This window comes from Ursus maritimus, unplaced genomic scaffold, assembly GCF_017311325.1.
Source record: "Ursus maritimus isolate PB19 unplaced genomic scaffold, ASM1731132v1 scaffold_2, whole genome shotgun sequence".
NCBI classification, from domain to species: Eukaryota; Metazoa; Chordata; class Mammalia; order Carnivora; family Ursidae; genus Ursus; species Ursus maritimus.
The window spans coordinates 74,031,760-74,043,742 of record NW_024424452.1 but is presented as its reverse complement, the minus strand read 5'-3'; the positions used below and the strand labels follow the sequence as shown (position 1 = coordinate 74,043,742).

The window sequence follows — 11,983 nt, the reverse complement described above, 5'->3', positions numbered from 1 at the left end:
CTCCTTGTATATACGTGTTTCAGGAATTTGGGGGGTGGAGATGGTGTTAAGGAGCAGTTCGTCTAGAAAATGTCTGGCCATCGTAGGTCTCTCTTTTAGGGTATACAGATATATGTTTATTCTGAACATTCCATGCTTTGTGTTTCTGTGTGTCGATTAGCTTATCATATTATCTCCATACTCCTTACTCGCCCTAAAGTTGACATAACATATACCTTATCTTTTTAAATCTTCTAGCATTATTCTTTAACAAACGGAAAATGGATGAAAATAAAGATATGGACTCAAAAGAAAGTGGAGAATATGAAGATGACTTCGAAAAGGACCTGGAATGGTTAATTAATGAAAAAGAAAAAAGTGATACCGGCATAATAGAGGTATATATAAATTTCCAACAGCATTCATAGTAATTTCATTAACAAAGTGCTTTGTAATTCTGAAGAAAATTTTGCGTATATTATGTCATCTAAACTTCACAAATTTCCTCTGATAAAAATAGAACAGGTATCATTATTTCCACCTTAGAGAAGAGAAAATTGAGGCATAAAGAGTTTATATGTTGTGTCCTAAGGCGAGGGCTAATTAGTGAGAAAACAGGGAGTAAGTTAGCACTTAATAAAGTTTAAGTTATAATTAAAAATTATAACTTATATAATAGAAATAAGTATGATTTATTGCACCAAAAGTAAAAACAAGTATAGTTAATTTCTACTTTATATAAACTTGGGTAAAATTGGGTTATACTTCTAATATAAATGAAAAGGGGGTTATACTTTCAATATAATGAAGTGAATATATAATGACTATAAATGAAAATAATATAATGAAATATATTTTAATATAAATGAAAATAAAGCAAATTCTCAAAAGACCTGGTCTTTCAGCTAATATTTGAAACCTTAAGACTGAATTAACTCTTCAGGGGAATGAATATAGAGAAGAATGTAGAGTCAAAACTGAGCCATAGGAATACCTGTAAGAAAAAGTGGATTGCTAGGTTTGCTTATCAGACATCTAGCAATGCTGTGCACATTAGGAAAAAGTGGATCCATTAAATATGATCAGATACTATTTATCGGACATGTAGAATGGACATTCAGGAAAATGAACCAATTCCTGGATCACAGACAGTTCTTTTTCTCTCTTTATATTTATTTATATATATGTATGTGATGTGTGTATCTATATATAATTTTTGTGTGCATATATATGTGTGTATATATATATTCATATGTGTGTGTATATGCTTATGTATATATGTATGAAATTAGAGTCAATAAATAGGAAAGTAGTGAAGAAAAGATGTAAGCCTCGTATAAGAGTAGAGTAGGTGACTTTAGAAGGACAAAGAGCTCAGTAATTACACCAGAAGTCAGATCGAAGAAGGTTAAGGAAAAGAATATAAAAGAAAGAAGGCAGCAAGTCTTACTTTACAAATTTCTCTTAATCCCATTTTGCTTTCTTATGCAATGCAGAGGACAAATGAGATTATATTTGAAAAAGGCAACAGAGTAAAAAGTTAAGATTTTTCGAAGATGGCTGTTAAATGGGAGTTTTATGCATCTTTAACAGAAAAATAATCAGAGTGAGTACAGGCAGAGATACCCAGAGTGGTAGGGTTGAACCGAAGTCTCATTACTGGTGGAGGGCTGTGAGATCCAGAGCACAGAGTGCTAGAGTTAGAGAAGTGATCATCATGATTCATTGTCTCATTTCTTAATTCATTTAGAAAATATTATAGTCACCTGCTCAAAACAGTGTTCTCATCAGTCTTACTCATTCCAGTGGGTGATTTTTTTTTTTAAAGATTTATTTTATTTATTTGACAGAGAGAGACAGCCAGCGAGAGGGGCAACACAAGCAGGGGGAGTGGGAGAGGAAGAAGCAGGCTCCCAGCGGAGGAGCCTGATGTGGGACTCCATCCCAGAGCACCGGGATCACGCCCTGAGCCTAAGGCAGATGCTTAACGACTGCGCCTCCCAGGCGCCCCCCAGTGGATGATTATAAGCACGTCTTCCTTTGAGGCTGGAGGGGAATCCGATGCCAGAGATAGAGACAGGGTTGAGGGCTGGGGGAAAATTTCATTGTAAAAAGTGGTAGTTTTTTTGCAGAGGGTTTTTTAATTTTTTGGCTTCTTTTGCAGTGGGTTTTAAAAAGAAGTGAAAGTCAAAGAATAATTAGAAAACAGGATACTGTCAGAATGAACCACAGAATCAAATATGGCTTAAAATAAAACCAATTGCAACGCAGAGAGCTTAGTTTAATCTTAGTTATTTGTTAGACATTTTAATGGGCCAGGTTTATTTGCTTATCAGACGTCTAGCAATGCTGTGCAGGTTAGGAAAAGGTGGCTATCAGAAAAGATGACCTTTGAGCGAGTAAAAGAGGAAGAGAATTTTAAGGGGTTGAAGAGAGCAGCAAGTAGTAGCTCCCATTGAATTGTTTTAGGAGGAAGAGAGGTGCCTGATAAAAAGAAAACAATATGGCAGGGGTGAAGTGTTTGTTTAGTCCATGAGTGTATGTGTATGTGGGAGAGATGTTAGGTAGGAAGCCTTTAATTAGAAACAGCAGATACTGTAGCGCAGGGTTTTGTGACGCGAAAATATTGATCTATGGTTCATGTGGAATTACACTTTAAAAAAAAAGATTTTATTTATTTATTTGAGAGGGAGAGAGAGAGAGAGAGAAAGGAATTACCCTTTTTAAATGTAAAACCAAGTTGTATGATGGTGTTTAGCATAAATTATTGGGGCCTCTGAGGATAGTTGAGGAAGGGAAATGTCATCCAGAGATAAAAATTAACCTGGAATTTGGATATAGATCCTGCAGAAAATAGCAGCAATAATAAAAAGATTATAAGAACCTCAGAATGATTAGAACTTGACCAAAGACTGATGTTGTAATGATCTTGGAGAGAAAGATACTTTTTTGAAGAATACAAATATTATAAGGAGAAAACTTTTTAAAAATTCTCTTCTGAAAATTTACAGAGAGGAAAATTTTATAGAGGAAGAATGTTGAAATAATAATGTCTTAGTTGTAGTTACCCTTTCATTCATTAGCATGAAAATTTAAAAAAATATTAATATAGAACTTAGCAACATCAAATTCAGATTTAGGGTTAAATTTTTCCCAAAGTGCTGCTGTCACACGTATTTCTGGTGGGGTGCTCATCAATATGAATTAGAATATTAAGAGCAAAGTATAAAATAAGAAACATGTACATTTTCCCCTTCATAGAATATATTGCGTGAATATGAAATTCATTTTGTACTGTCTACATCTAAATGGACAAACAGTCTCAATTTTTACTGAAAAAGAGAACTTCATATATTTTTTAGATGGCTTGTGGGAATGAAGAGAATATTAACCAAGAATTAAAAGACAATGAAACAGAAATGGAACACACCAAACAGCACTCTGATCCTGATAAATCCTCGAAGGGTGAGCTTTCACCAAGAAGAAATGACTTCATTGCTGTCCCGAGTATTCAACCTTTGGATCCCATATCAGATTCAGATAGTGAAAACTCTTTCCAGGAATCCAAAGTGGAAAGCCAGAGAGACCTGGAAGAGGAAGAGGATGAGGAAGTAAGGAGATATATTATGGAGAAAATTATACAAGCCAACAAGATTCTACAGAGTCAAGAACCTGTGAATGATAAAAGGGAGCGAAAACTTAAGTTCAAAGACAAATTAGTTGATCTGGAAGTTCCTCCACTGGAAGACACCGATACTCACCAAAATTACTTTGAAAATGAAAGTAGTATGTCAGGGAAACTGTCACAGTTATGTATTTCCAATGAATTTGGACAAGAAAATGTGCTCCTGTCACTAACTGATGGAAACTGTGAAGAAAACAAGGATAGGAAAATACTAGTAGAGAGAGATGGAAAGTTTGAACTTCTGAATTTACAAGACATTGAGAGTCAGGGGTTTTTGCCCCCCATTAATGCTAATAGTACAGAAAATGAACCTCACCAGTTGTCACCCAGATCTTCAAACTCAAATGTCAATGGGGCTAAGAAAGAAGAGCCTATAGCAAAGATTCATGCTATTGCTCAGTCATCAACAGAAGAGCCACTGGCTTATATCCCTCAGCCACCACCCAACCCCAAGACTCGCCCAAGCTCTGCTGCCTGCTCAGATCGAAGTAGGGGGAATGGGAAATCTAACCACAGGACACAGTCTGCAAATATATCTCCAGTGACCTCAACATATTGTCTTTCCCCTCGACAGAAAGAACTGCAAAAACGGCTAGAACTAAAGAGAGAAAAGCTAAAGAGGGAGGTGAGAACATAAGGGTGCATCATATTAAAAGTGGAATTATATTTTCATGTTTTATAAATGCAGTAGGAATTAGAATGGTTCCTCAAACTATTGGATATATTTGATTGCTTGTTTTGTTTTTCTATTGTTAGCTTAAGTAGTTAAATATTAAAAATGCGTATTTATGGGATAAACGCCATGATTATCTTGGTCCTTTCTTGTAAGGATCACAAGCATAGTAATGAAGGACTTGTGTTAGAGGTAGAGATGTCAGTGAGGACATCATTTCATCCTTTCTGATGAGCCTCAGAGAACTGACTTCTGAAAGAAATCTTGGTGTGAGAGGGTGAAAGTCAGATGTCAGGTGGAAAAATGAAGGCATAAATTTGTTGGGATTTGGGAGGCAACAGGTAGATTTGGATTATAATTCTCTGACTTTTGTGTATATGTGTTTTCACGTATCTTCCATGCCTACAGTTCCTAGATTTCCGGGATTTTAGTTTTAGATTAAGAATGGAGCCTAATAACCTTAACAAAGTTTTCCAAAACGCCATATGGAATCCCAGATGATGATGGTGATGATGATGATGGTGATGATGATGATGATGATGATGATGATGGTTTTGTTCTGTTGAGCAAGAAGAGTCTGTGAAGTAATCAAAGCATTTATTTGGGCTCTTAGGGATTGTAATCCAGGAGACACAGTGTCAACCTCAATCAAAAGTGTGCTCTGAATAGTGAGCCAGGAGTGCAGGCCTATAAAGGTAAAACCCACAGGGTTACGCAACTTGTTTTGAAAGAGTTACGCTTGGTGATGGCAGAGTTTATGCTGATATCTAATACACATTGGCCATGTAGCTAACAGGTGTTACAGTATTTCAGTCCGCAGCACCGGGTGGGGGGGGGGTTGCAACTGACAAGTTGCAGCTGACAAAAGTCAAAGTTCATGGTGGGCTGAGAATTGAAACAGGAGACTTGAAATAGGACACATGCATAGACCCCACTTCCTCAGTGTTCTTTCAACTCTGTGTTGAGTGCTTTTCCTAGCAATGATTACTTCATTTTGAATCTTCTTTCACATTTCCCCCTTCTCATCAAGATCTTTCTGGTAAGAAAGCATCAATGACAAATTTTTATGATCGTGCAATCCCATTTCATTGTCAGAGTGGTTGGCGACCTGCAACTTGCTCTGGCCCCATCATGTCTCCTGGAGGGCGTTGTCTCTTAGTGGTTGATGCTTGATATGATCAGTAAGCATTCTAGGTGAAAGTCTTACAGCTACATTTGAGTAACACGGAGGTTTGAGGAAATAAGATCTAGAATTTGATTAGGTTCGTTCTTCTTTTCACTCAAAGGGTAGATCTGATGAACGGTTTTGAGTCTTTGAGCAAACATTATCTGAGTTCTGACAGGATTTGAAACATTGACCATGAAAAAAGCATTAACAGTGTTATAATAATGAATATAGAACAAATTAAAACAATGGTAAGTAAGCTAATTTGTAGCCCAGATCTTAAAATGGTCCCAATTCTGGTCAGGAGCCAACTAAAAATATCTGAAAATCTGAAATCTAACCAAAGGTTTTAGAGGATGGGATTAGAGACTTAGCAAGCTTAAAAATATTAGCACTTTCCAATGCCTCCTGATGGGACGTACTTACTCATGTCCAGCAAGAAGTATTAGTGATGACACAGACTCCACCTTGGGTCACAAGTAAATAACCTAATGCTATGCTATTATTGAGGACAACACGAGATAACGTATCCAAAGACTTCCCCTGGCTCTAATGGCTCGGGGAGTGGACCTGGCAATTCTGCTGATGGTCCAAGAAAGATTTCTGGTCATGTACTCATTCCAAGCACCTGTTCCAAACGAGCTACTGAAGATCCTCGCAAATTGTGCCCTTCACTAAGGTTCTCTCTCCTGGGAGACCATGGCCTTGAGAATGCCCGCAACTATTATCTTTATATCCAGAGGGGTTTATCCCCTGGATGATCATCTTCTTTCAGTTCTTTTAGTGGAGAGACTTCTTTTAGTTGAATGATTAGTTCCTGTATGGTCTCCTTTAGTAATCAATTTAAGGACAAAAAAAGGGGGAAGTTAGATAGCCCAGGAGGCACTGTTCTGCCGTTCTCTAGCTGTGTAGGGAGTCAGATGCCCAAGATTCTCCCTTGTAAGGGCAGACAAAAATGCATCTTGTAGGAGTGCAAAGTGTCTTTGCTTAGATCTGGTTGTTTATGGGCTCATTTTTTGGTATGGAGGGCATGGTAGGAGAAAACCAGGGATCTGTTCTATTTGAGCAGACAGAAAGAGGGTGGCTGTGTGTTTCAGATGTTAGCTGAATGAATCTTTTGCAAGGGGGATCCTGCAGCTAGAAGTGCCTGGTGGAGAACACTTGTTATTTGTGCCTTGGCATGTCTGCAAGAGCCAAATATAGGAGGCTTATAGCTCTTAATAAATTGTTGGACCATTAGAAATGTTTTTCCCTAGCATTTTGGGTGGTTAAAGTGAAGTAAAGGGGTTTTCTTTTTCTGGGAAGCAAAACAATTTTAACTTGATAGGTGAGGTCAGAGGGGACAATCTGGTTTATAGTGAAATTAGGGAGAAAAGTGAAATTATAAATGAGATGACCGAGAGTCTCCTGATCTTCCCTAGTGGGCTGAGAATGATGTACTCAACAGCCAGAAAGGTTACTAGATAGAGATTGCTATGGTCTGGGTTATTTGAATTATGGCATTTCTCTACCACTTAGTTCCTCTGCTTTGGGTAATAATAAGCAGGATCAGAAAATATTTCATGTTTTAAAAACAAACTCAAGTAGTCAAAATCACTGGGTACAAGTAGGATTAACAAAAGTGCTAAGATGCCTACTACAAAAAGAATTATTCAAAATATTTCATGAACATTAAGCATTAGCAGGAGTCTTTTTTTTTGTTTTTGTTTTTTACATACTTTAACTCATTTAATCTTTTTTTTATTATATTATGTTAGTCACCATACAGTACATCCCTAGTTTTCGATGTAAAGTTCCATGATTCATTATTTGCGTATAACACCCAGTGCACCATGCAATATGTGCCCTCCTTACTACCCATCACCGGCCTATCCAGATCCTCCACCCCCTCCCCTCTGAAGCCCTCAGTTTGTTTTCCAGAGTCCATAGTCTCTCATGGTTCATTCCCCCTTCTGTTTACCCCCCTTTCTTCTTCCCCTTCTTCTCCTACCTAGTAGGAGTCTTTTGTGAAGTTATACAAGCCTGGTACAGGTGCCATGTACTCCTTGTCCAAATGGTTGATTTTGAGTGGGTCTAGAGATTTTTAGTTTGAGATCTCCAGTGGGTGGGGATGTCCAGTCAGGTGAAGATGTCTTTTTTTTTTTTTTAATGAGAAATGATAATCCACAGGTCAATGCCTTTAAATTTAGCAGCACAGGTGTTAGTTAACAATAACTGATGTGGCCCTTCCCAGTGAGGTTGGAGGGCATCCTTGTGAAGGTGATATTTCCAGTAAACAAATCTCCGGGTGGGAGATATAATGTTGAAGATCTTTGTCTCCTGTGAGTGTGCTGGGAAAAGATTGCTCTGTGAGGCTGTTATTATTTCCAAGGATCTTGATAAGATCTTTACAATAGATTAGGAAATTTCCTTTCAGTAGGGCAGGCTCACAGATTCCTTGGTCCATCCTCATAGGTGCTCTGGTAATGATTTCAAAGGGAGACAATTAGTGTTTACCAAATGGAGTGGATCTTAGGTTAAATAATAGCAGGGGAAGGGCTTTAGATCAAAGCAGATAGAAAGATTCAATAAGTTTTGTCAATTGGGTCTTTATTCCATTTGATTGTTCTACAGTGCCAGAATATGGGGGATGGTATGTGCAATGAAAATGTTGTAATATTGGCTAGATATGGCAAATGGCCTGTAATATTTGTCCTGTAAAATGGCTCCCTCAGTCATTGTGAAGTTCTGAGGGTATTCCTCAGTTTGGAATTATTTTCTCCAATAATATTTACCATAGAGCTGAGGCCATAGCTCTATGACTAGGAAAACATACAAACAGTGAGAAAACATACAAACATACAAACCATTACAAAACATAGTTCTTGAGATGGTAGCAGCTGGACAAAATCCAATTGCCATATTTCAAAGGGTCCAGGTGGTAACGGAAGATGTCCCTGTCATCTGAAGGTAAGGGTAACAGAGTAGCAGGGTTTGGGGGAGACAGCAAGAGGGTTTCACAAAAGGTTAATATACTAGGAGACAGACGCTGAGTATGATGAGTATGATAGTGGAGTTTGCAATGGGAGTTGCTTATTTTTGTGACATACATTTTAAAATGGTGACTGATAACATTATATTAGGAAATACTCAGCTTCCTAGGGATTTCATACAATTTTTGGAACAATGTATACCTATACAGATGTTACAGGAAGAAAGTGTAGTATTATTTCTTATTTGACAATGCTTCCCATGTGATTTAACGTATCAAATAGGCCTAATAGGTCCTATGGTATTTTCCAGATCAAAAAGACCTTATTTAGAAGTTGATTTTGGGGAGTTTGTAAAAAATATCAAAAGGTTTGGACACTTAACCCAATAGGATCACAGAAAATTATAAAACAATACTTAATTATCCATTTAACCAAAATAATCTTCAGGGACAAATACAGAAGATTACACATAGCTACAAAAGCCTTAGCTGTTCCTCTTAGAGAAGAGGCAGCTTTCCCAAGTAATGAAAGATGTGATAAAGACGAAACAGAATCTGTTTCCTAGGCAGATGACATTAGAAGTAAAGAAACTTTGTGTACAATCTGTTATGAAGAGCAGGCCAACAATGTGAGAAAATTTTGTTCTTTTAACGGAGAAAACCAAAAATTTGAACTAGTGTACTTTTGATATTGAAACTGAACTTTAAATAAATTCATTTTAATCTTGGAAAACTTGATTACACATAAAATTCCTGTTCCAAGATTTCTTTCCTATTAACCTTTTACAACTTTCTGTGTCCATTTTGAGTCTGTCTGTTGTTCTTTCTCTTTGTGAGATAACCAGCTTTAGGACAAAATCACTTTCATTTCTGTCAACAAAATGCATTTGCATTTCCCATACCTTCTTTAACCAAAACACACACCCTGCTTTCCTTGCCTGCTTTTCATATACAGTCATTTTCTGTCGTCTTTGTTGAATATTAGTAGTTTTATTTTCACAAATACCAATTAGAATTTTCAACCCTTACAATTCTTAATTCCTAGTAAAACCTAAGAAACAAACAATTGTGTACTGGCAAATTTATAAATATGTTTCATCATTTCATAGTTTCTAGAAGTATATTCCCCCCTCATAGTAATTTTAATTTTTTTGGCATATTTGTTTATTAAATAGACCTAAATATTATATATTTTTTGTCTCTCTGTAAAAAAATTTTAAAGCCAAAACTAAATAAACAAGGTTTAACAATCAATATCTCAGTATATTATTATTTGGAAATGATCTAGATGGGCAGTGAACATCTGTTATCTAGTTTAACTTAGCATAAAGTTTGATCTCATTTAAATTTATTTAAATTACTTGTTTTTAGCAATTATACTTGGATTAGAACATTAAACAGCTAATCATCATGTTAAATTATTTCTTTTATTGACAGGTTTTGAAAGAGGTAACCTGAGATTTTATGATTAAGTAAACTCCGGTAGAAAAAGTTGTGTATCTCCATTGTGTCTAATGCTGATAGCTGAAAACATTCCTGTTTTTATTAAACTAGCAAACTTAAACTAGCATTTAAAAATTTTTTTAGTAAATTTTTTTTTTTTTTTTTGAGTGGGAGAAACAGGGCAGGCACATGTGCGAGCAGGGGGAGGGCCAGAGGGAGGGGGAGAGAGAATCTTAAGTAGGCTCCACCCTCTGGGGCTTGATCTCATGATCCTGATTATGACCTGAGCCAAAATCAAGGGTTGGACACTCAACTGACTGAGACACCCAGGTTCCCCTTTTTACTAAAGTTTTATTTTTTCTTTTTTAAAGATTTATTTATTTATCTGAGAAAGAGAGTGAGAGAGAGACAGTAGGGGGAGGGGCAGAGGGAGAGGGAGAGAGAGGATCCTCAAGCAGACTCCACGCTGAGCACAGAGCCCACTGTGGGGCTCCATCCCAGACCCCGAGATCATGACCTGAGCCGAAACGAAGAGCCTAGTGCTTAACTGACTGCACCACCTTACTGAGGTTTTTATTCAAATTCCAGTTAGTTAACCTACAGTGTAATATTAGTTTCAGGTGTATAATATATTGATTCAGCACTTTCCTACAACATCACAAGTACAGTCCTTAATCCCTATCACCTATTTAACCCATCTCCCCACCCACCTCCTCTCTGTTAAACTAGCAGTGTGTTCTCTGTTAAACTAGCATTTATTTATCAAAGATCATCTCAGATCATGTGACCTTGAAAAACATTTGGGTTAGTGTTTTTTCTATTTCTGGGAATTTTTGGAATACTTAATTTAGGTAAGCACTTCATTGTCTTTAAGCCAATTAAATAGAGCTCTTTTAGAAGTTAACTTTGGCAATGCCAACAGAGAGAGAAAATATCATATCACTGTAACATACATACGTAGACATATTGATAGATATAGACAGAAACCTGATAGTGTCATTTTAAAATTCATGCCATGAGTCAGGTACAAAACTGATAGCTGGATGCAAATTGTGTTCCGGCAGATGGACTAACTTAAGGTTGTTAACTGCTAAGATGACCGAAGTCTTTACTAAGCATTTTTATTTGTGTGCTGTGAAGATCCTTTTAGAACTCTCCCCAGATTTCTGGCAAGAAGACTGGAATGAGGAAATGGAGGAGGATACAGCGGAAGTGAAGATGGTGCAGAGGGAAAGAGGAAGACGGTTCCAGAGGCAGGACCTTGGTGCAGGATGGCTGTTGCATGACCAGAGACAAAGGAAGAGGAGAAAGAGAAGAAGATGGTGCCTGAGACCCAAAAGAGGATGGGTCTTTTTAAAATTGTTTGTCTGCTTCAGTTAATTTAGAAATGGTATTTTGTAAAGAAGAGATTTTTAGAATCCTGAATATGTTTAAAAGCTTCCAGGTACCAACTGAAATAGGCATCCCATTTGATTGTCTTTATAACCCTTTTCCAGTTGTGCATACAAAGTGAACTAATTTTAGGATATCAAAAGTGCCCGTTTTGGCTGATGAAGTTTTAAATCATCTTGGGTAATTTGATCCAATGGGGAAAATTCACAGCAAGAAGGGCCATATTCCTTAACAAAAATACTGCAGGAGTTGCAGTAGGGGGCTGATTAGAAGCTCCTTTGAAGAATTATTTCCCATAATTGAGTACTTACCAAGAGCCTGATACCCAAATATTCCATTCAAAATGAGTGAAGATAGAATCCTCCCCTCAAAAATGAGTGAGGATGGAAGCCAGCAACAGAGGACACCCAAATAAAGGCCTGAACCTTGACCAAGGCGGAGGTTCAGGACCAAGAGGATTTATCATTGTGACTCGAAGCCACCAAGGATACATCAGATTGCAGGGGACTCTTGGTACCAGAGACAGAGTTCAGGCACTCTGGATCCTACCAACTATGCCAAGTAATGCTGGTCAAGACGAAGAGGCTGTGAAACAACCAGAGCATTTGTTTGGAGTCTTAGGGATTGCAACCTGGGAAACAGGGTCAACCCAAATGGAAAGTGTTCTGACTTGTC

General features: G+C 37.3%; 1 protein-coding gene across 1 annotated transcript in view; it reads left to right on the top strand.

Moving 5' to 3' along the window:
• The first annotated feature begins 229 nt into the window (after positions 1-229).
• Positions 230-11,983, top strand: part of CCDC181 (coiled-coil domain containing 181) — a 28,090-nt gene continuing 16,336 nt past the window's right edge. The window contains exons 1-2 of the mRNA XM_040636188.1: positions 230-377; positions 3,342-4,289. Of these exons, the coding sequence (XP_040492122.1) occupies positions 261-377; positions 3,342-4,289 (1,065 nt within the window). The 5' untranslated portion in view covers positions 230-260. The remainder of the gene's footprint in view (positions 378-3,341; positions 4,290-11,983) is intronic.